Consider the following 26014-nt stretch of genomic DNA (forward strand, 5'->3'; position numbering starts at 1 on the left):
GAGACACACCTCCTACCGAACAGCCAAAGTGCACTGACTTCCAGAATGCCAACCCCTTCCGAGGCACCAATCTCAAAGTCCAGTTCCTCCTCTTCACCCCTTCAGATCCTCGCTGTGGGAACCTAGTTGAAGAAAGTAGTGACCTTCAAAACTCTGGATTCAATGTCACTCTGGGAACCAAACTAATAATCCATGGATTCAGGTGGGAGCTAACCAATCAATAGGATTGCCTGTGCTAAGCGCTAGAAAGTGATCATGGGAAGGTAGTGGGGAGTAAGAGGAGGAAGGAATTGGCTGACTCACAGGTCCCATCCCTCATCTCCTGCTGTCTGTAAAGGTGTCTCATGTCAACATGAACACATATTATGTTGTTTATTCCTGTTGGTTATATATGTTACTCCTCCCTCAGCCCTTGTCTACACACTCTCGAACAATAAATATGTGTGATCTTGGACAAATCACTCCAGCCCCCGGAGCCTAAGGGAGACGAAGGGAGTTTGTAGAGATGATCTCAGGGACCTTTCCTCCTTGAAGCGTGGTTGTATGATTCATCTCAGCCAATGAAGTCATGGGCTGTGCACAATTACTCAGGGGTAACAGCGTGAGGTTGTTGTTTTTTAAATACAGAATTTTCTTTTCTTTTCTCACTTCTTCCCTGGTTTTATGACCTAAGAAACTACCACTGATGGATGCTACTTCTGTCCCACCCAGAGGCTAGCATTTCTCAGGAATGTGCCAAAGTCTCTCCCCTAGCAAATCCTACATTTAGCCACTATCCAAGGCTGAGTGTGTGCCCTCAACCCAGGGATAGCTAATAGAGCTGAAAAGCTCATCGGGCTCCTCACTGTGTGTGCTCCCAGATCCCCCAAAGTCACATTCCCTGACGAATGTCAGTCTGCTCCTCTGTCCCATGAGCACACACTCAGAGAATGTGCTCTGATTGTTCCTGTGCTGTGACAGGCCATTGAGAAAACTTCTTTCCTGATCCCATTTGCTTGGGAAGAAAGCATTCTGAAATTTTAAAAACCATTCTCTTTTTCTAGAAAAGTGCTATTACACTGTAAGTTCCAGAATGATAGAGGCTGTATTTTATTTTATTTTATTTTATTTTATTTTAAATTTCTGCAAAGCACCTAGCACACTGCCTGGCTCATTTGTTGAAGAAATAAATAAGTGAATGGATAAATAAAAACATCCTCAAGAAAGTACCTATTTTCTAGAATGAGAATTAAGATTGCAAATCTTAACTCTAATGTACAAATCTATCCTTTCTTTACCACAAATCACACAAGCAGGGCCAGTGTACATGGCGTGTGTAGTTGAAGCTTTGCACACAGGGATGGGGGCTAAGGGCTGGGGGGTGGGAGGCTGAAATACAGCCTGAGTTCTGAGTCTAGCACGGAGCCGCAGCTACCCGGACAAGAGGCATCCTATCATAATTTACACAAAGGCTCCCTACGTGCAGGCAGAAGCCCTCGTCACTTTGGGACTGTCCTCCCTATGCTCAATTGCTGTGACTTACTGCCCTTGGATCCCCCTTCCCTAGTCTTGACTTTTTTCTGGGTTTATTCTGTTAGCAGAGGTTCCCATGACAATGGATATCAATTTGGCAGATAATTTATTCTATCCTTTCTTGGCCCCATGACTAGGGCTTTAGGAACAAAGCCTTCCTGGATTGAGAAGCTCATCGGGGCCCTTCTGAGGGCAGCAGATGCTAATGTGATTGCCGTGGATTGGGTGTACGGCTCCACAGGTGCCTACTTCTCGGCCGTGGAAAATGTGGTTAAGCTGGGACTCAAGATCTCCAGTTTCCTCAGTAAACTCCTGGTGGGTGCAGAAGAGCCGATGGGGATTTCAGCTGCATTGGAAGGGAGAGGGATTAGCAGGAGTGAAGCAGTACAGGAGGAGGAGATTTAGGGTGGAAGTACAGCCACCCAAGGGGCTTGTCCATCTCCTCCTCTCCCCCTCTCCTCTGTAAATTGGGCCCCTGCATATCAGGTAGAGAGAGCCAGTGGCTGGCTTCGGTCATCTCTCAGACGGAGAATGTGCTCATGACTCACACTGGGCACCAAAAGGAAAGTGAGGGGGATTACCCCTGCAGCGCCCAGCAAGAGGGCAAGGGCTTACCAGAATGAGGATTCTGCCCTCCCCAACCCGCTCACCCCTGACCTCAGCATGTGGAGCACCTGTGTCATGCCCAGGGCCCTCTGCTGCTAAAGCCTCAGGGGAAAGTGTGGCCCTGTGAGACCAGGGGCTGCTGGGTCCCAAATGTAACCCACTGTAAATGTCTGTTGTAGGTGCTGGGTGTGTCGGAGTCCTCCATCCACATCATTGGTGTGAGCCTGGGGGCCCACGTTGGGGGCATGGTGGGACATTTCTACAAAGGCCAGTTGGGATGGATCACAGGTAACATTCTTCCTTGCCCATCCTCCCAGGTTTGGAGAAAAGTAGAAAGAATGCCCTGAAAATGTCTTTGTTGAGGCAAGCAGAGGGAAGTGTCAAACCTTTTGGTGTTATGATGAAGTCATCCATGATCACTAACATTTATTTATTGGGACTCTTTTGCATAAAATGATATTGTGTTATTGCATGAGCTCTAATATCAGTGTAAGAAGCCATGAAGGTCTTGCTAAGCCTCAGTTTCTACATCTGTGATGCAAAAATATAATAAACTAGAGGCCCAGTACATGAAATTTGTGTACTGGGTGGGGGCGAGGGGGGCGAGGGTGGGGGCGGGCCCTCAGCTCGGTCTGCACACTCTCGTAGTCTGGGAGCCTTCGGGAGATGTCCAACTTATGGCTTAGGCCTGCTCCCCCTGGGAGGAGCGGACCTAAGCCATCAGTCGGACATCCTTAGTGCTGAGGTGGAGGCAGAAGAGGCTCCCACCACCGCTGCTGCACTCACCAGCTGTGAGCCTGGCTTCTAGCAGAGTGGTGCTCCCCCTGTGGGAGTGCACTGACCATCAAGGGGCAGCTCCTGCTTTGAGCACCTACCCTCTGGTGGTCAGTGCGCATCATTGAGCCGGTTGTTCTGCCGTTCAGTCGATTTGCATATTAGCCTTTTATTATATAGGACGGAGGCACTTTAAAATGGAGTCAGAGCTGTCATCCTAGAACAGCCGTGGGAAACTACGGCCCGCGGGCCAGATCCGGCCCGTTTGAAATGAATAAAACTAAAAAAAAAAAAAAAAGACCGGACCCTTTTATGTAATGATGTTTACTTTGAATTTATATTAGTTCACACAAACACTCCATCCATGCTTTTGTTCTGGCCCTCCGGTCCAGTTTAAGAACCCATTGTGGCCCTCGAGTCAAAAAGTTTGCCCACCCCTGTCCTAGAAGAACTGCCTTGCACATCTTATGCCTAAAACCTTTGGAATGCTAAAACAGGGCAAAATAACCTTTGGACTGGGCCTTAAGCAACATTGTGTCCCAAAGAACAGTTGGCAAGGATAAAGGAAAGTAGGTATTATGTCTACCAGCTGATGACTACTGGACTGAATTAGAAACACTGTTTAGAATTAGTGTCGTTATGTTAGCTTATCTGCATCAATAGAAATGCCTTCCTTCCAGTGATGTAATGGTTCCTCTTCCCTTTCTTGTAACTATCCCTTGCTTTGTGTCCTAATCAGAACATTATGTAGATTTCTGCCTGAATCAGTGGTTCTGAATAGCTACTCTTTTTTATATCAAATAAATGCTTGTTGCCTCTCACTTTGAAAGATCTTTCATTTTTAGGTTAATAGCTCATATCTTCTTGGTCCACTGTGGAAATCACCTTTAAACAGTATGCTAAATACTTGCAAAAGTGCAGTATTCTTTATGCTTCAGGAACTACTGTTAATCGATTAGGGGCTAGAGTTGTGTGAAAATTAGCATCCAGTGGAACAACTCTGAGTCATGTCCTACAAGCCTGTCAGAGGAGCCCCAGTGGGATGAGACCTACTTGCCCAAAGTGATACTCCATTCATTAAAAATGTCCTTCCTTCTATCACTCTATTTTCCACTCCCTCACTAGCTTTCTGTGATCTCTCAAATAAGCCAGTTGCATTTTTAAAATTTTTATTGTTGAGAGCATTACAGGTATCCCCCCAGTTTCCTTCCCCATTTCCCCCTCCACCTGAATCCTGCCCCACCCAAGGCCTTCACCACCCTATTGTCTGTGTCCATGGGTTATGTATATATGCATATAAGCTCGTAGGTTAATCTCTTCCCATCCCTTCTCCCCCCTTCCCTCTGAGATTCTTTAGTCTGTTCCACATTTTCATGCCTCTGGTTCTATTTTAGTCATCAGTTTATTTTGTTCATTAGATTCTTTGTTAGTTCATTTTAATTTTCAGATTCAACTGTTGATACATATGTATTTATTGTCATTTTATTGTTCATATTTCTTCTTCTTGCCGGGGTGTTTCCCTGCATCTAGAAGGGTTCAGGAATCTGGAAAAGGGGCTGTGAGTAAATTAATAAACTAGACATGAAATATAAATTTGGAAGGCATTTTGGGGAGCCAGAGGAGACCTAACTTCAGTAACCAAGCTCCCTGAATCTCTAGACCCCTAGCTTTTTATTAACACAAATTGCCCTAAAGCAAAGCAGATATACATATCAAAGGTAAGATTTGGTATACAGTAGACATTGTCAGGTTGGGGTACTGCCCTCAGCTGTCAGGCATAGGCAATAATATTTGCAAATATTTAGGTTTGGGGAAATGCTTTCAGCTATTCCAGCAGCAGGTAATATGATTCAGCCTGCTAAATATAGAAGCCCATCAACCTTTTGAGGACTTCTTGCATTTATGACCTGCTGGAATTAGCTTCCAGCACTACTTCTTCCTCCTCCTCCTCCTCCTCCTCCTCCTCCTCCTCCTCCTCCTCCTCCTCCTCCTCCTCCTCCTCCTCTTTCTCCTCTTCCTCCTCCTCAAGAAGACTCTTTAACATTTCATGTAATACTGGTTTGGTGGTGATGAACTCCTTTAGCTTTTTCCTGTCTGTGGAGCTCTTTATTTGATTTTCAATTCTAAGTGATAGCTTTGCCGACTAGAGTAATCTTGGTTGTAGGTCTTGCTTTTCATTGTTTTGAATATATATTGCCACTCTCTTCTGATTTGCAAAATTTCTGTTGAGAAATAAGCTGACAGTCATATGGGCACTCTCTTAAAGGTAACTAACTGCTTTTGCCTTACTGCTTTTAAGATTCTCTCTTTGTCTTTAACCTTTGGCATTTTATTTTTTTTATTTTTTTTTCCCTTCTTGTGTTGTTTATTTTTTTTTTTAATTAAATCTTTATTGTTCAGATTATTACATTTGTTCCTCTTTTTTTTCCCCCCATAACTCCCCTCCTCCCAGTTCCCGCCCCACCCTCCGCCCTCACTCCCCACCCACTGTCCTCATCCATAGGTGCACAATTTTTGTCCAGTCTCTTCCCGAATCTCCCACACCCCTTTCCCCCCCAGGAATAGTCAGTCCATTCCCTTTCTATGTCCCAGATTCTATTATAATCAACAGTTCATTCTGTTCATCAGATTATTTATTCACTTGATTCTTAGATTCACTTGTTGATAGATGCATATTTGTTGTTCATAATTTGTATCTTTACCTTTTTCTTCCTCTTCCTCTTCCTCTTCTTAAAGGATACCTTTCAGCATTTCATATAATCCTGGTTTGGTGGTGATGAACTCCTTTAGCTTTTCCTTATCTGTGAAGCTCTTTATCTGACCTTCAATTCTGAATGATAGCTTTGCTGGATAAAGTAATCTTGGTTGTAGGTTCTTGGTATTCATCACTTTGAATATTTCTTGCCACTCCCTTCTGGCCTGCAAAGTTTCTGTTGAGAAATCAGCTGACAGTCGTATGGGTATTCCCTTGTAGGTAACTGAGTTTCTTTCTCTTGCTGTTTTTAAGATTCTCTCTTTACCTTTTGCTCTTGGCATTTTAATGATGATGTGTCTTGGTGTGGTCCTCTTTGGATTCCTTTTGTTTGGGGTTCTCCGCGCTTCTTGGACCTGTAAGTCCATTTCTTTCACCAGGTGGGGGAAGTTTTCTGTCATTATTTCTTCAAATAGGTTTTCAATATCTTGCTCTCTCTCATCTTCTGGCACCCCTATAATTCTGATGTTGGTACGCTTGAAGCTGTCCCAGAAGCTCCTTACACTATCCTCGCATTTTTGGATTCTTTTTTCATTTTGCTTTTCCGGTTGGGTGTTTTTTGCTTCCTCGCATTTCAAGTCATTCACTTGATTCTTGCGCTCCTCTGGTCTGCTGTCGGGAGTCTGTATAATATTCATTATTTCAGTCCGTGTATGCTTAATTTCTAGTTGGTTCCCCAATATAAGATCGAGGGTCTCATTAGTTTTCTTGTAGATCTCATTAAGTTTATCGGTGGCTTCTAAACAGTTCTTGAGAGACCTTAAAAGTGTGGTTCTGAACTCTATATCTTCCATTGACAATTTTGTCCTGTTTCTTTGTCTCTGCATTTTGTTATGCTTCCTTGGTGCACCCCCTAGTGGTCTTTGTTCGCAGTCTTATAGTTAAATCTTGATTGTTGTAGCTAATTCCAGGGAGGGTTTGACCTCCAGGCCAAGTGGCTATGAGAATCAGCTGTGTCAGCAGTGAGAGAACTTCTGTCCTCTAGGGAGGTGCTAATCTAGCCTTTGCCTGAGGCTATCCGGCAAATGCCTGTGTGCAGGGCTTGGGCGGGGCGGGTCGCACAGGATCAACAGGGTGGGCAGGAGAGAGCAGTTATGGCGGCTCTCAGTCCTGTCCCCAGGGGCTCTGTCTCTCTGAGTCCCAGCACCCGCTGCAAAGCTCAGAGAGAAAGCTGCACTCGCTCTGACCGAAGCCAGACAGTCCAGCTTCTCCCGTTTGAGTCTGGGTCCCTAAAGACTCGCCCGGATCTGGAGCTCAGATTCTGCGACTCCCTCCAGATTGAAAACGCCAACCGCGCCCTCCGCCGCCAGCCCGCTCCGCGCACTCCGCACCTCAGAATTTGACTTCAGCACTGTGCCTCCTCTGAGTGTCCGTATGCGTTTCTCTTTCCTCCTAGTTGTAGGACTTCCACTCAGCCGGCGTTCCTGTGGTTCTGGGTGCTGTCCCTTCCATTTTTTGGTTTCACTTTTGAAGTAGTTGTTCAAAGCAGCAAACTCCGGCGTTAACCTATGCCACCATCTTGGTTCTCTACCTTTGGCATTTTAATTATGGTGTGTCTTGGTTTGGGCCTCTTTGGGTTCCTCTTGTTTTGAACTCTCTGTGCTTCCTGGACTTGTTAGTCTATTTATTTCATCAGGTAGGGGAATTTTTCTGTCATTATTTCTTCAAGTAGGTTTTTAATTCCTTGCTCCTTCTCTTCTCTTTCTGGCACCCCCATATCCCAGAGACTCCTCATACTATCTTCATATTTTTGGGTTCTTTTTTTTTTTCTTTTTGCTCTTCTGATTGGGTGTTTTTTGCTTCCTCATATTCCAAATTCTTTTTTATTATTATTTATTTTATTTTTTTTAATATATTTTATTGATTTTTTTTTTACAGAGAAGAAGGGAGAGAGATAGAGAGTTAGAAACATCGATCAGCTGCCTCCTGCACATCTCCTACTGGGGATATGCCCGCAACCCAGGTACATGCCCTTGACCGGAATCAAACCTGGGACCTTTCAGTCCACAGGCCGAGGCTCTATCCACTGAGCCAAACCGGTTTTGGCATATTCCAAATTCTTGATTTGATTCTTGGTGTCCTCTACTCTACTGTTGAATCTTTGTAAATTATTCTTCATTTCAGTTAGTGTATCTTTCATTTCTGACTGGTCCTGTCTTTGATTTTCTCACTAAGTTCTTTGAAGTTCTCATTACGTTCCTTGAGCATCCTTATAACCAATGTTTTTTTTTTTTTAATATATTTTTTATTGATTCAGATATTACATATGTGTCCTTGTCCCCACGTTACCCTCTACACCCCCCCCCCGCTCATGCCCTCACCCCCCCCCCCCCCCCCGTTGTCCATGTCCATTGATTAGGCCTATATGCTTGCATATAAGTCCTTTGGTTGATCTTTCCCCCTTACCCCCACCCTCCCCTACCTTCCCTCCAAGTCCCGACAGTCCAATCAATGCCTCTCCGTCTCTGGATCAGTCCTTGTTCATCAGTTTATGTTGTTCATTATATTCCACAAATGAGTGAGATCATGTGGTATTTATCCGCTCTCCAGTTCCATCCATGCTGTGGCAAATGGTAAGAGTTCCTTTTTCTTCTTCCTCTTCTTTTTTTTTTTTTTTAATATATTTTATTGATTTTTTACAGAGAGGAAGGGAGAGAGATAGAGAGTTAGAAACATTGATGAGAGAGAAACATCGATCAGCTGCCTCCTGCACATCTCCTACTGGGGATGTGCCCGCAACCCAGGTACATGCCCTTGACCGGAATCGAACCTGGGACCCTTCAGTCCGCAGGCCGACGCTCTATCCACTGAGCCAAACCGGTTCCGGCTCTTCTTCCTCTTCTTAAAGAATACCTTTCAGCATTTCATATAATGCTGGTTTGGTGGTGATGAACTCCTTTAGCTTTTTCTTATCTGTGAAGCTCTTTCTCTGACCTTCTATTCTGAATGATAGCTTTGCTGGATAAAGTAATCTTGGTTGCAGGTTCTTGCTATTCATCACTTTGAATATTTCTTGCCACTCTCTTCTGGCCTGCATGGTTTCTGTTGAGAAATCAGCTGACAGTTGTATGGGTACTCCCTTGTAGGTAACTGACTGTCTTTCTCTTGCTGCTTTTAAGATTCTCTCTTTGTCTTTTGCTCTTGGCATTTTAATTATGATGTGTCTTGGTGTGGTCCTCTTTGGATTCCTTTTGTTTGGCATTCTCTGCGCTTCCTGGACTTGTAAGTCCATTTCTTTCACCAGGTAGGGGAAGTTTTCTGTCATTATTTCTTCAAAAAGGTTTTCAATATCTTGCCCTCTCTCTCCTTCTGGTACCCCTATAATTCTGATATTGGTACGCTTGAAGTTGTCCCAGAGGTTCCTTACACTATCTTCATATTTTTGGAATCTCTTTTCTTTTTTCTTTTTCGGTTGGGTATTTTTTGTTTCTTTGTATTTCAAATCTTTGACTTGATTCTTGGGATCCTCTTGTCTGCTGCTGGATCTCTGTAAATTATTCTTTATTTCAGTCAGTGTATGCTTAATTTCTAGTTGGTCCTTTTTCATGTCCTCCATGGTCTCACTATACTTATTGAGGGATTCATTAAATTTATCGGCGGTTTCCATAAAATTCTTGAAAAACCTTATAAACATGGCCTTGAACTCTATATCCAATCGTTTGCTTTCCTCCATTTCTGCCATTTGTGACCTGTTTCTTTGTCTCCGCATTTTGGCAGCTTCCCTGTGTTGATAGAGTGGCCCTGCACGCCAGGTGTCCTGTAGGGCCCAGTAGCTCAGCCTCCCCAGTTACCTGGGGTGGACACTCTTGGTGCACTCTTGGTGCCTTGGTTGTTGTAGGATCACTGGGAGGAATTGACCTCCAGGCCAATTGGCTGTGAGAATCAGCTGTGTCTAAAGTGGGAGAACTTCTGTGCTGAAGACACCCTTCTGGGGCAAGACTTGCTTCAGTGGGGCTTTGGTGCTCACTGAGTCTGCTCCCTGAGTGTGTCCCTTATGGATCTGAGGAGTTGCAATCTGGATGGTCCCCCTCTGACCACTGGGTACAATGGCTCCTGGATCTAAGGAGGTGCTAATTCAGCCTCTGCCTGAGGCCACACAGCAGGAGCCACGAAGAGGCTCAGCTGTGAAGCAATGCAAGCCACTGCGGGGCCTTGGGCCTTCTCTTGGAAGTTCCGGGTCTGCCTGGCTAGGCTGCAGTTAGGTACATTCACATGCAAAAGCCTCTGCCGCAGCCTGGGTGGGGCGGGGTCTCAGGGAATCAAAGGGCGGATCAAGGAGCTATGGCTGATTCTCCGCCCGGAGTCGCGGGTCTCAGTGACCCGCTAATTGCTGCAAGCACCTCTGAGGGAAAGCCGCCTTCAAGTTCGCCCGCTGCCGGACAGACCAGCTTCGCCCCGTATGAGTCCTGGGTCCCCAGAGACTTCCCGGAACCGGAGTTCAGAGCAGTCGGGAGCTTGTGATTCAAAAAGACAGCCGCGTCCTCAGGTGCCACCCCCTTTCCTCGCGCGCGCGAGCCGCTGTACCTCTGCACTTGTACCTCTGCACTTCACCTCTGCAGCTCCTCTGGCTCTCAGTGTGCTTTTCTTTCCTTCTAGTTGTAGAATTTACACTCAGCCAGCCTTCCTGTTGTTCTGGATGATGTTTGCTCTGTCCTTTGCGGTAATTTTCAATTGTTGTGTGAGGCGCCAATTTCCCGGTGTTTACCTATGCCGCCATCTTAGTTTCTCCTCATAACCAATGTTTTGAACTCTGTATCTAGTAGTTTGCTTGCTTCCATTTCATTTAGTTTTTTTTTCTGGAGCTTTCTTCTGTTCTTTCATTTGTGACGTGTTTCTTTGCCTCTGCATTTTGGCTGCCTCCCTGTGTGTATTTCTATGTATTAGGTAGAGCTGCTACGTCTCCTTGAGTTGGTAGAGTGGCCTTGTGTAGTAGATATCCTGTAGGGCCTAGCCTTCCCAGTCATCTGAGCTGGTCACTCTAGATGAGCCCCTGTGTGAGCTGTGTGCACAGTCCTGCTGTAGTTGCTCCTTGATTGCTCTTGGCGTCACTTGGAGGAATTGACCCCCCGGCTACAATTCCTGCTGGTTTTTACAGCCTAAAGTTATGGGGACTTCTCTTCCCGGCACTGGAACCCTGGGCTGAGGAATCTGGTATGGGGCTGGGATCCCTTGCTCCTCATGCAGACTTCCACAGCCCATTCTGCTCCTCCACCCTTCCTATCAGTCTCAAAATGGCTTCTTCTTTAATTCTCTAGTTGTAGGACTTCGGTTTGGCCAGATTTCAGATAGTTCTGAATGATGGTTGTTCGGTATTTTAGTTGTAATTTTGATGTGGTTGTGGGAGAATGTGACTACCAGATCTATGTATACCATCATTTTGATTGGAAGTCACTGCTTGCATTTTTGAATTCTTATCTCAGGGTCTGCTTTTTGGGAGGGAGAGAGCAAGGGGTCCAAACTAAGACATGGGGATAGTAATATTTCCTTCATTATGTTTTTGTGAGGACTAGAGTGCCGCAGTCTTTTTGCAGCAAGGGTTCAGGAATCTGGAGAAGGGGCTGTGACATAAATGGATATACTAGACAAGAAATATAAATTTGGAATGCATGGGGAAAGCCAGGTGGAAACCAGCTCTGTAGTGGAGTGGGTCTCCAAATCTCCGGACCCACGGCTTTTTTTTTTTTTAACATATTTTTTTTATTGATTTTTTACAGAGAGGAAGGGAGAGAGACAGAGAGCCAGAAACATCGATGAGAGAGAAACATGGATCAGCTGCCTCCTGCACATCTCCCACCGGGGATGTGCCCGCAACCCAGATACATGCCCCTAACCAGAATCGAACCTGGGACCCTCCAATCTGCAGGCCGATGCTCTATCCACTGAGCCAAACTGGTTTTGGACATGGCTTTTTATTTACACATTTTTCCCTTTAGCAAAGCAAACATACATATCAAAGGTAAGGTTTGGTAAACAATAAGGGATTATCAGGTTAGGGCAGTGGTTCTCAACCTTCCTAATGCCGTGACCCTTTAATACAGTTCCTCATGTTGTGGTGACCCCCAACCATAAAATTATTTTCATTGCTACTTCATAACTGTAATTTTGCTACTGTTATGAATCGTAATGTAAATATCTGATATGCAGGCTGTATTTTCCTTGTTACAAATTGAACATAATTAAAGCATAGTGATTAATCACAAAAACAATATGTAATTATATATGTGTTTTCCGATGGTCTTTGGCAACCCCTGTGAAAGGGTCGTTCGACCCCCAAAGGGGTTGCAACCCACAGGTTGAGAACCGCTGGATTAGGGGTATTGCCCTCAGCTGTTTGGCTAGCAGCAGGGTAATATAATGCTGATATTCAGCCCTGCTGAATATCAAAGCCCACTAGCCTTTTGAGGACTTTTCGCATTTATTATGACCTGCTGGACTCAGCCTCCCGCACTAGAGTGTGCAAAACTGCTCAGCAGATGGCCTGGCACATAGTGACTGCTCAAAAATTATACTATTGCTGTTACTCCATGAGGATTAATATCACTCACATTAACAAATGGTTGGTGTTATTAAGCTTATTATAGAGCCAGAGACTTGGGTCATTAAGAGGTTAGAGACAGCAGAACAGGGGTTCCTAGGTATGGGAGTTCTGAGTTAGTTATCCACTCTTGGGTTCTTGTTGGGGGACTCTGAACCAAAAGGGCTGTCAAGGTAGGTGTGTGGTGGATCTGGGAGGGTTCCTGTGGTTGAGGGGAAAGGGGGTCTTTACCATGAGCCTGTCCTTGTAGGCCTGGACCCTGCTGGACCAGAGTATACCAGAGCCAGTCTGGAGGAGCGCCTGGATGCTGGAGATGCCCTCTTCGTGGAAGCCATCCACACAGACACCGACAGTGAGCTGGGAGTTCCTCCTGGGGTGGGGGAATGAGCACAGGGTAAGGGCTAGGGGGTTGCCATATCTCTGGGTGGCCATGGGCAGATTCCCTCCCCTGCTGAACTTCTGTTGCACAGTGAGGCATTCCCCAGCATCCCGCAGGCTCTCTCAGTTTCGTAGCACTGAGATGAATGGTTTTATTTTTAGCTAGCAGCAGGCCGGAGATTTTTTTCAATTATGGACCAGTCTCACTCTTTGACTCAACACTAACCCTGTGCTGACGTAGTGCCAGGGTGGGCACTGCTGTTTGGCTGACATATGGGAAAGTCATGCTGCTTTTTCAGGGTGACTGTGCCTGGCCCGGGGGGAATGGAACATTTTACTCCTGGGACAAATTCTCAGGCCTCCAGGGGATGAGTCCCAGTGAAGAGTGAAAAGTCCCCTCTCCAGTAGTGACAGGCCCAGGAAAAAATCCCAACTCTGAATCCACTATGGCCAAATTAAGCTCTTCTGACCAGTTAGAAAGGGAGTGGGCATTCCTCCTCATTTCAACTCCCTATCAAATGTCATGAATCTGTGCCAGGCTCTGTGCTCAGCATTATGGGTAAAGGAAGAAATAGCATCTGTCCCTACCAAAGAGTGTGCAGTTCATGTGATAGATGTCCATGTCTCATTCCCTTTGCTCAGAAGTCTTCTTTTAGCATCCAAGACTAACAGATTGATGATTCTAGACAAAACCCATGCAATTATAGTGTTCAAACCTCTCCTTCCTTCATCTCACAGATAGATACTGAGAACACTGCAGTGAACAGACATACAGTAAATTAGGCCCTGCCCATGTGGAAGTTACAGGTTAACTGGGCAAACATTCATTCATTTATTCCTTCAATAAGTATTTATTAGGTACTCACATGTGCCAGGTATTCTGCTGGATTGAGGATGTAGCAGAAAAAAGACAGGTAAAGGCCCTGCTAGTGTGGAGCTTACATACAAATAAACAGACAAGGTAGTTACACATTGTGATTATGATAAAGAAGGACCTGAGTTAGAGGGTAACTTGGGTAGACTGTCTACTTTAAGTAGAATTATTGAGGACAGTCTACCCAAAGACATATTTGACATGAGACTTTGCAGATGTGAATGAACCAACCCTGAGAAGAGCTGGGAGAAGACCAATTTAGCGAGAGAAGATAGCCAAAGTGAAAGCCTGGATATGGGTGGGGGCAGGGCAAAGTGCAGTGAGTAAGGCACTGAGTGAGGTTGAAGAGGAGGAAGCAGAACCAGCTTGCCATGGCAAGGAGTTTAATTATTCTTGTATGATCAGTGAGAATGGGGCGGTGATTGAATATCCTTAAAAGATTACTGTGGCTACTAAGCAGAGAATGGACTTGCAGGGAGGGGAGCATTAAGAGAAGCCTGGAGGCACATTAGAGGGTGTTTGCAGTAAGACTGAGAGGTGATGGTGAGAGATGACGGTGGCAAGGGTGGTGGCAGTAGAGACAGAGAGAAGTAGAAAGATTCAAAATATATTTTTGAATGTATTTTGAGCTGACCAGACAGGTGATGGGATAAATGTAGGGAATGAAAGAAAGGGAGGAATCAAGAATAACTCCTAGGTCATTGCTTAATACCTGGATAGATGGCATTAAACAAATAATACACAATCAATTGCTTGCAATAATGATAGATGATATGGAGAAAATTTTTGTCTTTAGTAGCTGGATCCAACCCAGTCTGAGGGATCAGACATGGTCATGATGATCAAATGAGGTGTATAGTCTCTCAAACTCCTCTCTCTATAGCCAGGTCACATTTCTGCTCCATCAGGAGAGCACAAAAATATGTGGGAGAATGTGCAAATGTGGCCCCAAACATATATATCTGAACTGTTGCTTAAAATAAAATAGAAACTATTCCACAAGGAAACTTACCAAGCTTATAACACTTACTGATTTATTAAAACTTATGTTAAAGGATAGTTTTCTTGATTTTCATTAGGCAAATATGAGCATCTTATGGATTTATTTTGTGCTTCCTTTCAGAAAACCCTCTTTAGAAACGTAAGGGTTAGTCCTGCATTCTCATAGCAGGTAGGAGTGAGGTGGGTGCTCATTCAGAACACAGAGTAGGTGGGCTCATAAAGTCGCACCTCAGGCTCTGCTGCCAGTGGACTCTGCTGTGGGACCTGGGCAATATGCCCCTGCAGTAAGACGGTAACGGGCTTCTGCCTCCTTTCAGACTTGGGTATTCGGATTCCTGTTGGACATGTGGACTACTTTGTCAACGGAGGCCAAGACCAACCTGGGTGTCCCACCTTCATTCATGCAGGTCAGAAAGCCTCAGAGAGTAGGTGTTTGGCTTCCCCAGAGGCCAGAAGTCACCAATACCCTTTGTGTTGAGTCTGCTAGTGTGGGCCACGGAAGGTCTTCCTTCCAGTATCCTTTGCTATGTCCCATAATGTCTTACTCAGCACTTATTGAATGGATGTCTTTGGAGCCCAGGAATTCTGAGGAGAAGTGACTAAAATTGAAAGTCTTCCCCATACATACACTGCCCTTCCCACTTCTTAGGCACTGCCATGATATGACATCACTCAAGGCAATAATCTCTATTCTTCTTGGGTCCTGCTTTGTGGCAAGAGTCCACACTAGCTACATTCTTTACAGACCTAGTTGTGGAAGAAGTAGACCAACATGCCCAAAGCTAGGTAGCCAAAGGATCAATTCACTGAGTGACCATATTCCCAAACTTACTAAATTTAACAGTCCTCCAAAACTCTTTTCAAGATAATCTTCTTGAGTACAGCAATAAACTTACATTTCTTCTCTTCTAAGTATATTTTTATGAATGTTATTTTTGAATATACACATATTCATTGAATATATTCTTAGCATTTTAAAAACATTAAATTTGTCAAAAGTTAAGTATTAAGGGTTGTTTAGTCTTCTTATATTCTTCTTATGAATATAGTCAAACTATCAGCATTTCATATAGGAATTTTATCCTCATTTCTGTTGACTATCTTTATAGTTTCTTCCTGCTTTACCAAATTTTTGACATTTTCATTTTAAGGATTATTTTGACCATTGTATTGAATCAAATTTACTGATTTTCCAACTTATATATTTCCTGGCAATTTTGATCAGATGGGATAGTATGGTTTTAATGGCTTTTGAAAATTTCTATGGCATTTAGTTGGCCACTTCTCATTTATTCTTCATAGCATACTTTGAGAAGGATTTAGTTTGTCTCTCCCAGCTCCCTGTTGCAGCTAGAAGGAGGTTGGCCATAGAGCATCCCAACCGGGGGCAGGGGAAGCGGGGAATCAGCACACAGCTCAAACTTGGTTGCTGATTTCAGGGTTGGAGGGGTGGTGTCCCAAGATGAAGGGAGATTTGAAGATGCCTGAACCCTGAAATTTTGGCAAACTACAGACCTTTTAGCCCCAGCCAATTCATACAATATGAGTTACTGCAAAATTTTAAATAGTAAACAATAACAATAAAAAACCGAGTTTTTGATAAATTGGGACATTTGGCAAAGTGAGCATATCAGTCAGTTGGCCAGGTGAACCCCAGCACATTGGCTTCAGAGGTTGACTATGAACTGCTTGCTACTGACTCCTTTGGTAGTCTTGTTACTGGGTTGGGTTTAATGAGATTGTAATTTTTCTTTTGTAAAAAATTGGTTGTGTGAGTGATGATGAAGGTAAAATGTGCCGACAAGATATCCATTTTGAGAAGTGGGATTAGAATTGCCACGTCTGTATGCTCTCGTTTTCTAAAAGAGAATTAACATGATCACAGAAGAATGGGTCTCAAATTCAACAATTTTTCCCATAGATTAAGTATAAGTATCTTTGTAAAATGAAAAGGGAAAGAAAGAATGCAGTAACCATGTCTATTCATATTCTTTAAATGTGGCTCAGGGGACATCCTATGTATCTATAGCCTACGGGAATAGAAAATTCAATAGAGTTATGGTAAGAAGCATGAGAGAGTTTCTCTTTGCCTCTCATTGAAAATGTGGGTGTGTTTCTTTCCCCTGTTCAGGCTATAGTTATCTGATCTGTGATCATATGAGGGCTGTGGACCTCTACATCAGCGCCCTGGAGAATCTCTGTCCTCTGATGGCCTTTCCCTGTGGTAGCTACAAGGCCTTCCTTGCTGGACACTGTCTGGATTGTTTTAATCCTTTTCTGCTTTCCTGTCCAAGGATCGGTAAATGCTACCTCTTTGTTTTCTTTGACAATTTGGGGGAAGTCCAAGTATTGTTAGTTGTCACCGCTCTAGGTCCTGATCAATGGTCAAGAAATCTACCTAACTGTGATAAAGAAAACTTAATCAATGGGGTATTCAGCCTCTTTTAACCTGGAGGGTGTCATTTGGCCTGGTGTCCCATCCCTCACTCTCTATACTGCTGCCCGATCCCATACTCACCCTGCACACACCCTTACCATGCACACAGCCCATCCCCTGCAGGACCAGCCTCAGGATGCTCTCTAGAAACATTGCTTTATTCCAGAGCCTCTGACTCCACTTGTAAACTGGATGCTGGACAAAGGTCTTTTGAGTTGGTCCAGCCATTCTTGAATTCCTGGTAGTCCCTAAATCAAGGTGCTGTGGGGGAAGTCCCCAAGATTGGCACACATGGCCCACTTTAAGGGTGTGAGGCTGTGGTGGCCATGTGCCAGCTGGAGGGGTGCCTAATTGCTGGCCGGCTCAGGCACGTTCCTGGATGATCCAGGCCGTTCTGAGGAGAAGGGCTCAGGAAGGCTGAGGGATCTGGTGTTGCCTCACCTGTGCAGATCATTGCTGAAAACATCCTGGGGTTTTCTTCCAGGATGAAGGGCTTCAGGAAAAACTCCGGGGAGTGTAAATGGTTCCTTCCCCTTTCTCTCTCTCCCACTTCCCACCCCTGGCTCAGAGCTACAACAGCCTGGCATTGCTCACATGAATGAAATTGATTTCATCTTGACAAAATGGTAAAGTAAGGCTAGCTTCCCACAATAAAGCAAATCAATATTACTGCCTACTTGTTGGGCATATGTCATGATTTCCCTCAGATGTGACAGACTGGCTGGTGTAACAACCACTTCTCTCACAACAGCCTCATCTCTCACTGCACTTTCACTGACATGGCACAACCCCGGGGATGCTAACTACTGTACTCCTGAGAGCATTGTATGTTTCCTTACTCTTTGTGCCTTTGTTGAAACTGTACTCTCGGCCCTTCCCTACTTGTCAACCACTATTCAGCTCAAATATTTCCTGTGTTCCTACTACCCAGGAGGTAAATGCCATTAAACAACTGTCATGTAGATTGTTTTGCAAGTAGGAGTCATAATTTCAAATTTCTTAGAAATACCTCCTGAGAATGGGCCAGGTGATCTAAACTTCCTGTTTACTTGTGTGTTTATCCGCAGCTGGTCTGAGCTGCATGTGTCCTGGGACTCACCATAGGGCATGGCATGTAATGAGCATGCAGTGTGGTTGCTTGCAGAATGAATAGGTGCATGTATTAATCAATATGTGGCTGGATGCCATGGACTCTGAAATGGCCATCTCAGGACTCTGCTGTCTTTGTTTCTTGACTTCTAGGGCTGGTGGAACAAGGTGGTGTCAAGATAGAGCCACTTCCCAAGGAAGTGAAAGTCTACCTCCTGACCACTTCCAGGGCTCCGTACTGTGGTGAGTTGGGGGATAAAATGCACAGCTCAGGTCTGCCAGTGTGCTGTCCAGCAGAGACCAGGGCTCTGGCTTGGGCTGTGTCCAGCCCAGCTTGGTAGCCAAGGTGGGAGGTGAAGGACTGGGGCAAAGATGTCATGGGAGAGGTGGGGCACAGCCACTACTGGCCTCAGTTAGAACCAGAACTTTCAGAGCCAGTTTAACCCATTACTCTACTAAGGATGAGGACTTGAGAGCATCTTCCTATTTATATACTGATCCTAGTCCCCCACCTCAGCCACCCCCAAGTCTGCCCCTCCAGTGTGGGCTCTCTCTAGAGTGGTATTCGAAGGTACTTCTGGCTTCTTCCTTCCTGCAGGTGATGCCCATTCATAGATCCCAACTGTTCACTGTTGCTTCTAACCTTAGCATTTCATTGAAGCTAAGGTGCCAGTGATTATAAAGATGTTAAATGTGAGAGAAAAGTGAGCCTTAGAATCTATGAATTACATTGTAGGCTGAAACATCATCTTTCCCTATATGATTTGCATCTTAACTAGGGTGACCCTACTTCCTGGTTTGTGTTTTTATCCTGGGATCTCGTCTGGTTTATTGTGTGCACAGAACAGAAGTAGGCTGGGTTAGGATGATAAATTTATCATCCTAATGCTAATTCTAACTGATTTTCTGATCAACTGTGTCTGGCTGCTGGAGGGATCTTTGTGGCCATACCTTACTGGTACTAGAAGGTCTGGTGCAGTGTGATAGGGAGATCAAAGTTCAGACTCTGTGGTCTTTCAGACCAGGATTTGAATCTCAACTTCTCCACTCACCAGCTGTGTGACCAGGAGCAAGTTACTTAATCTTTCTGAACTTATATCCTTAAGTAGAAAGTGGGAACAATAATTGTACTGTATCTACTTTGAAGAACCAATTACACAGATAAAATAGTATATAGAAAGTTAGTAGCTCAGTGACTAGAACCCGATAATTAATAATTCCCTTCCCTTTATCAATCAGACAATTTGGGAAAGTAGATGCAGGTGTTTCCAATTTCATTCCAGAGAGAATTCATGGCTCCCTGTTAGGAACAAAGTAGGTTACAAGAGTTAACTGTGGGCTTTTCACATGTATCAGCTCCCTTGATAACCCAACTCTGAGAGGTAGGTGTGAGGAAAGGGAGGCTCTGAGAGACTGAGTGATTGCCCAAGGCTACATAGCTGGGTGAAAAAGTTAGGATTCAACTCTAGGCCTTCTGACTTCAAAATCTATACTCTTCCTATGCCACCTGCCTCCGCACTTGTTTCCTGGCTCCTCTTCTGAGAACCTGCTCTTTACAGCTGTATTTCTCAGCTACTCACCTGTCCTCAGCACCCCTTGGAGGTCAGCCTGAAAGAGGATGCTTAGTCCAGCGGTGGAGGCAGTGCTGTGGGGAGTGGACGTCCAGTTCTATTTCCCAGGCAGCTTCCAGGCCACCTGAACTGGCTCCTCCCTGTCTGCACAGGGAGCACAAGGAGATTATAGGCATTTGAAGGTCGCTACTGAGGCAGATTCATGTAGCCATAATTTTTCTGTTTTAAATTTGTTGTGAGACCTCCTCCTAATGCCCCCAGAAGCATGGTCCTGTCTGTTCAGGAAAACCTTTTTGCCTTTGTGCTTTGAGGCTTCTGTTCTGAGTGTTCAAGCTGGGACCTTCCATTCCCTCGGGGTATAGTCTTCCACCTGGTAGTGCAGGTGGTGCTGGCAGCTGGCAGCTCCCTGTTCTCACCCACTCCCAGGCCATCATGGCACTGGGGCTGGGCTCAGCAGTGCTTACCAGGACAGGGATTACCCTATACCCCTGCCAGGCCTGCACCAGCAGGGCAGAACAATCTTCTTTAGGTAAGATGAAATGAGGTAATAGAGAAGAACCGTTTCTCTATTACCTAATTCTCGTCATGTTCTATGAGGTGATGCTGGAGTTATTGTTTACAGATGAAGCACAGAGAGGTTCAGTGACTTAGACAAGGCAACACAGCAGGTGAGCAGCAGGGCTGGGCCTTGTATCCCATCTCTTGATCAACCATCCAGGGCTCTGTGTGCTGCTTCCCATGTCATACTCCTATGCAAATTGGTTCCCACTGACCCAACGTTAGCAGACCTGGTCACCTGGTCCTCCTGGGCCTTCCAGATAATGAAGAGCAGGAAGAAGCAGAACCTTAGGAAACTTTCTTGATCAATGATAACTTCTGGCAAAGAAATGGTATAATTAAATTCCTAAGGCTCATGTAAGTTAGCTTTTATTTTCTCACATCACAATTATCCACTTCAGTTCAACCTTGTCCATCACCGTAACAATCTACGTCCCATAGTAAACAAATGAGAAAGAGAGATGGCGGGGGTGTGGCACTTTCTTGGGTGTGTGTATGGGGGTGGGGGAGAGCATGTAGTGCTGTCTTTTCTTCTGGTGAGTTCTTGGCATCTCTCCTGAGTCCTGTCACTAACCCCATGAGCCTGGAGGGACCACAGGCAGGGGAAAGGGGAAGGACTGCTTCTCCAGCTATGTCCCAGTCACCAAAGGAGTCTGTGAAAATGTTCCAAGACCAAAGTTACTACAAAATGCCACCAGATGGGCCTACCTCTTAATAAGAAAATAGTGGGGTGTTAGGGAGGCTGCACTCCTTAACCTCTCCTGCCAGAGGGACAGCAGGTTCTAGCAGGTTCAGTGACTTAGACAGGGGTATTGCCGTGAGCCAGGCATCTCACACAGTCCATGTCAATGACACCAGCCTTGAGAGCCCCAGTGACCATGCTGCCTGGCAGGGGGAGATGCCACATAGGCACCCTCTGCTCCCCGACACTGTGTATATGAATGGTGGGGTTGGGGAGGGGCGTTACTATATTTGTGATTTAATTATTTAGTGTAAGAGATACTCTTTTTGGTTCTTTTAAAATCACACTACCAGATAACATCACCAAACAGGGTGGAGTGGGACATTCTAGCATTGCAAGTAATAATAAAAACTAACATGGATTGAATGCTTCTGAAGCACGGGCACTGTCTATGGACTTTACATGTAGTCACTCATTTAATTCTCATTGAGACCTGTGAGGGATCTATTTTATTTTCCTCAATTTATACTCGAAGAAGCTGAGGATCTGCAGTGACAGGTAATCTGTTCCAGGTCACACAGCTACGAAGAGGTAGGGCCGAGATTTCTAATCGCACTGCTGTGCTCTCCTGGGGGCTTTTTGGGCACTGCACCCACCAACCTCTAGCTCACTTGTCTGCTCTACTTTGGTTTCCTAGCACATCACACCCTTGTGGAGTTTAACTTGCAGGAGCCAAGAAACAAGGACACCCATATCGTGGTCACCTTCTTTAGCAGCAATGCCACCTCCTCAGGCAAGATCACCATGTAAGTAAGTGTCCCTCACGGCTGGCTGGCTTCTCTCCTTAGGACATAGTTTTATTACACACACACACACACACACACACACACACACACACACACACACACACACATCCCAAGACAGGCACTGTGTCATCATTGGTGAGTGAGCCGAGCCCACTGGGCTGGGGCTGGGGGTGAGGGCAGAATCTACCACAGACACATACTGGGCAACTGTCTTAGGTTCCGGGTCAGTACTGGGTTCAAGCATATTGCATTCAGACAGGAGCAGATGAGGCAGGCAGGCAGCAGTGATGGGGTGTCCCAACGGGTGATAAAAACATAGAAATTGTGTCCCTGATAGGAAGCAGTGCTCAGGTATCCAGGAGGGGGCATCAGGGATGTCAAAAGTAGGAGGACTTCAGCCATTAGGAAGGGCAGGCCGGAGCCTGGGAAGCACCCACTCCTGAGTAGGGGAGCAGCACTGGGTGAGTTACCAGAGCAGAATTGCAGGCAGTGTCAGGTAGCAAATGAATGCAAAGGGAGGGCCAGCAGGCTTGATGCTGGGTGGTGCCAATTACTGGAACAAGGGCTGAGCGTTTCCTTCCTTTGTGGTCACACCGGGGCCTAGCAGCTGGTTGGGACCAGGCTTGAGATGGGAGGGCAGAGGACCTCAACTCTAGGACATTACAAACCAGGCAGGGAAAAGGACCTCAGCAGTGCATGCTTCTTCAAAAAGTAATTGGTTTGTTACTCACAAACGAGTAAGACACTCACTAATCAGATAAAACAGCATCTCAGTTAGGGTCCAGTCTGGGAACCAGAACCCAAGGCAGGTAGTCCAATAGAAGGGATTTAACTCAGGGAACTGATTATGAATGTGTTGGGAGACCTGAAAACCCAAAAGGATGGGAGGCAACGCAGAAATCAGCCACAGGAGGAGCCATCCCACCCCAGGGCTAGAGGGACAAAGTCAGGGCGGTGTTGGCAGAGCACAGAACTGAGCTAGATTCTCCCTGGAACCTGCTGGCAGAGGAGCCTGAGAAATAAGGTTTGCAGAAGAATGGAAAGCACACAAACGGGCAAATGACCAGTGTGCGCACATACCAGGGTAGAAGTGCACAACTGTCAAGGGCAGATGCTATGCAAACATGTAAGGCGACACTTGAACAAGTGTGAGGACATATTTGAGTAGAGATTTTTATTATTATTATTGATTTCAGAGAAGAAGGGAGAGGGAGACATAGAAACATCAATGATGAGATACAATCATTGATTGACTGCCTCCTATATGCCCCACACTGGGGATCAAGCCTGCAACCCATGCATGTGCCTTGACCGGAAATCGAACCTGGGGTCCTTCAGTCCGCAGACCAAAACTCTACCCACTGAACCAAACCAGCCAGGGCTGAGTAGAGATTTAAGATTCTCAGAGTTGCTCAAGTCAGGCCCTGGGAGGGGACAGGAGGGGGTCAAGGCCCCATGTGAGGAGGCTGGAAGGGCAAGTCAGGGCCACTCCAAGCAAGGCCCTGAAGGTTAGAGATTTTGGTTGTATCCTGAGATCCAGGTTGGGGAGCCACTGGGAGTTTTAAACAGGAGTGTGACCAGATCACTTTCGGGTTTGAAAACATTTCTCAGGCTGCAGGGCTGCACATTCACTGTGCTTTCAGGGAAGACAAGTCTCTGCTGGAAGGAGCAGGACTTCTCGGCCCCCAAACAGCCTGCAACAGCCAGGGTACAGCTCACCAAGGCCACACCATGAACATGGCAGGCAGTCAGGACCCCAACCAGATCTCCAGGTGCCTAGCTGAGCCCTGTAGATTGTGGCTTTTCTTCTTCAGATCACTTCAAAGGTGTGTTCCTTCTAGATGGGTGTTTTCGTCACCTCTATTGGTAGTCCAATAGAAGGGATTTAACTCTGTGACAGTGACACACAACTCTGGCTGCACATTAGAATCACCTGGAGAGCTTTGAAAAATACTGCCACTAAGCTCCACCCCAGAAAAATCTGAGCAGAATCTCTGGGCATTGCCTCAATAGCTATACTTTTTTTTAAAAAAAATAACCTTTTATTTTTCAATTACAGTTGTACAATATTATATTAGTTTCAGGTGTGCAAACCAATGAGATTTGACATTTATATAATTACAGAGTGATCAGCCATATAAATGTAGTGCCCATGGGACATCACACATAGGTATTACAATATTGTTGACTATCTTCCAACAGGTATACTTTTAAAGCAGGGGCGGGGAACGCCCAGCCCACTAGTAGTATAAGGCCCGGGAAACCATTTGGTCTGGCCCTGCCAAGGCATTCGGGGTGAGTTAGTGAAATGTTTGACCAAACATAGCAGGCTGATTGTTGATAATTTTGTAAGGCCCAAGAATGATGTTATAAATATTCAAACAGCCCCTGGCAGAAAAACGGTTCCCCAACTCTCAGAACATGATTACCTTAAATTCCTTGGTGTTTTTGTTTTCTTGCAGAACAGAAATTGAAAAAAAGGTGGGGGGAGGGGGCCTGTGGATGGTCTTTCCCCAACTTTCTGTAATTTTGTGAAACCCCCAAATTTCCTTCTAATTAGAGAATTTACCTGGGCCTAGTCCCCAGCTGCTCACAGCGTCCTTCATACTCCTAGTTTGCAAGCTCCTCCATCCAAGCAACTTCTTCCAGTGAACATTAAATATTTCAAAAATACTTCCCACATCCTATCTAATAAAGACAGAATATGCTAATTGACCCTCTCGCCATGGCAAAGATGGCAGCGCCCACAGCCTATAAGGAATAAATATGCTAATTGACTGCCCTGCCCTCAAAGATGGCAGTGCCCACAGCCAATAAGGAGGGAATATGCTAATTGCTGCCCTGCCCTCAAAGATGGCAGCACCCACAGCCAATAAGGAGGGAATATGCTAATTGACTACCACGCCCTCAAAAATAGCAGCGCCCACAGCCAATAAGGATGGAATATGCTAATTGACTACCACACACTCAAAGATGGTGGCGCCCACAGCCACAAGATGGTGGCACCCAGTCCCCTCAGCCCCGCTGGGGTGGCAGGAGTGTGGCAAGGCATCCCCCAGTTCCCTCAGCCCCCCAGGTGCTCAGGGCCAGCCTGAGGCACAGACAAGCCTTGGATGGTGGCTGCCCAGCCACCCAGGGCCGGCCGAGGCTTGCGCTGCAGGCGGTGGCAGCAGCAGAGTTGTGATGGGCGTCGCCTTCCCCTGATCGCCAGGTTGCCTCCCGCCCCTGAGGGCTCCCGGACTGTGAGGGAGGGCAGGCTGGGCTGAGGGACCCCTCCCCCCTCCAGTACATGAATTTTCATGCACCGGGCCTCTAGTGTAAAATAACAGGAACAACTTTTATACAAAGTTATACTGGATCTTCCTCAAAAGGGGAGAACAAACTAAATGACTAACCCTGGGTTAAAAAATACATAAAGAAGACATTTCATCTCTGTGGAGGCCAGAAACGAAAAGGAAACCTTGCTGCTGAGCCAGGCCCGGCCTCACCCACCTTCTGCCCGAGAGCCCAGCGAGGACTGAAAGGCAACCTGACCAGAGCACAGGAGGCACCTGGCGCCCTCCTGGCTCTGCGGGTGGGCCTGGCCGGTGCCAAGCCTGTGCTGCTTGGCAGGCGTCTTCTCCACATGGGGTCCTGCTTTTGTCTAGGGTCCTGTGGCCCTTTCTGGGGCACTTCTCTAGGTTGATCACTGCATACTCCGCTCTCCATCGTTGTCTCAGGACACGAGTCCAACGTGGTGCCTGAATCTTGCAAACCGGTGGGCAATCAGGGCAAGGCCAATGGGGCCAGTTGGTAGAGTCCTGGATCCCGTGTTCACTCGGAGCCTCTGGGCTTCGTCAACACCAGCAAACCCTGTGCTTCAAGCTCACGGCCGGCGGGAGAGCCGGGTTCACACCTCTGGCTCCCGCTGGGAAGAGATGAAACCTGGCTCTCACCCCAGCTCTATCTAGTTTCCAGACCTGATTTTTGTTTCTTCCCACCCACACATTCAGACTCTGTCTAAAATAGAGCAGTCCTCGCATTTTCTAACTGCAATGACAGCGGCAGCGGGTTTTCCCGGACCGGCGGGTTCCACGGGAAACACTGCCGTCGGGGCTGCCGAGGGGTGCAGATAGCGGCTCTTGGGGGGCTGTGAGGGGAAAGTGCCGGGATTGGGGCTGAGATCCAGGGGAAGCCTCACTGCCCATGGCCACCGATGAGGGAGGGGAGTCCTGGGCCCCAGCCCTCATCCCCTGCACTCAGCGGCCCCCGCCACAGCTCGGTGCCTGAGCCCGAAGCCCATTTTCGCAGCCTCAAGCCCCTTTCATTAACACCTTTCGTACCGCTCACGAGCTTTCTCGTGTTTCACGCGACATCTCTTATGGACCTTAGATGTCAACACACTGTCTTGTCCACATCGAATGAAGCGATCTCATTGGTGGAAACCGTGCAGGTCAAT

At 46.2% G+C, this 26014-nt stretch overlaps 1 protein-coding gene across 3 annotated transcripts in view; it reads left to right on the top strand.

The window, feature by feature from the left end:
* The window catches only part of PLA1A (phospholipase A1 member A), a 44727-nt gene that overhangs the window by 13148 nt on the left and 5565 nt on the right, over positions 1 to 26014 (top strand). Inside the window, exons 2-9 of one of the 3 annotated variants that reach the window (XM_036349628.1) lie at positions 1 to 202; positions 1650 to 1827; positions 2298 to 2406; positions 12430 to 12531; positions 14751 to 14840; positions 16565 to 16732; positions 18113 to 18202; positions 21468 to 21576. In XM_036349628.1, the coding sequence (XP_036205521.1) occupies positions 1 to 202; positions 1650 to 1827; positions 2298 to 2406; positions 12430 to 12531; positions 14751 to 14840; positions 16565 to 16732; positions 18113 to 18202; positions 21468 to 21576 (1048 nt within the window). Of the gene's footprint in view, positions 203 to 1649; positions 1828 to 2297; positions 2407 to 12429; positions 12532 to 14750; positions 14841 to 16564; positions 16733 to 18112; positions 18203 to 21467; positions 21581 to 26014 lie in introns of all 3 variants that reach the window. The other 2 variants (XM_036349630.1, XM_036349629.1) reach the window with 2 other exon arrangements.

This window comes from Myotis myotis, unplaced genomic scaffold, assembly GCF_014108235.1.
Source record: "Myotis myotis isolate mMyoMyo1 unplaced genomic scaffold, mMyoMyo1.p scaffold_m19_p_2, whole genome shotgun sequence".
Classification (NCBI taxonomy): domain Eukaryota; kingdom Metazoa; phylum Chordata; class Mammalia; order Chiroptera; family Vespertilionidae; genus Myotis; species Myotis myotis.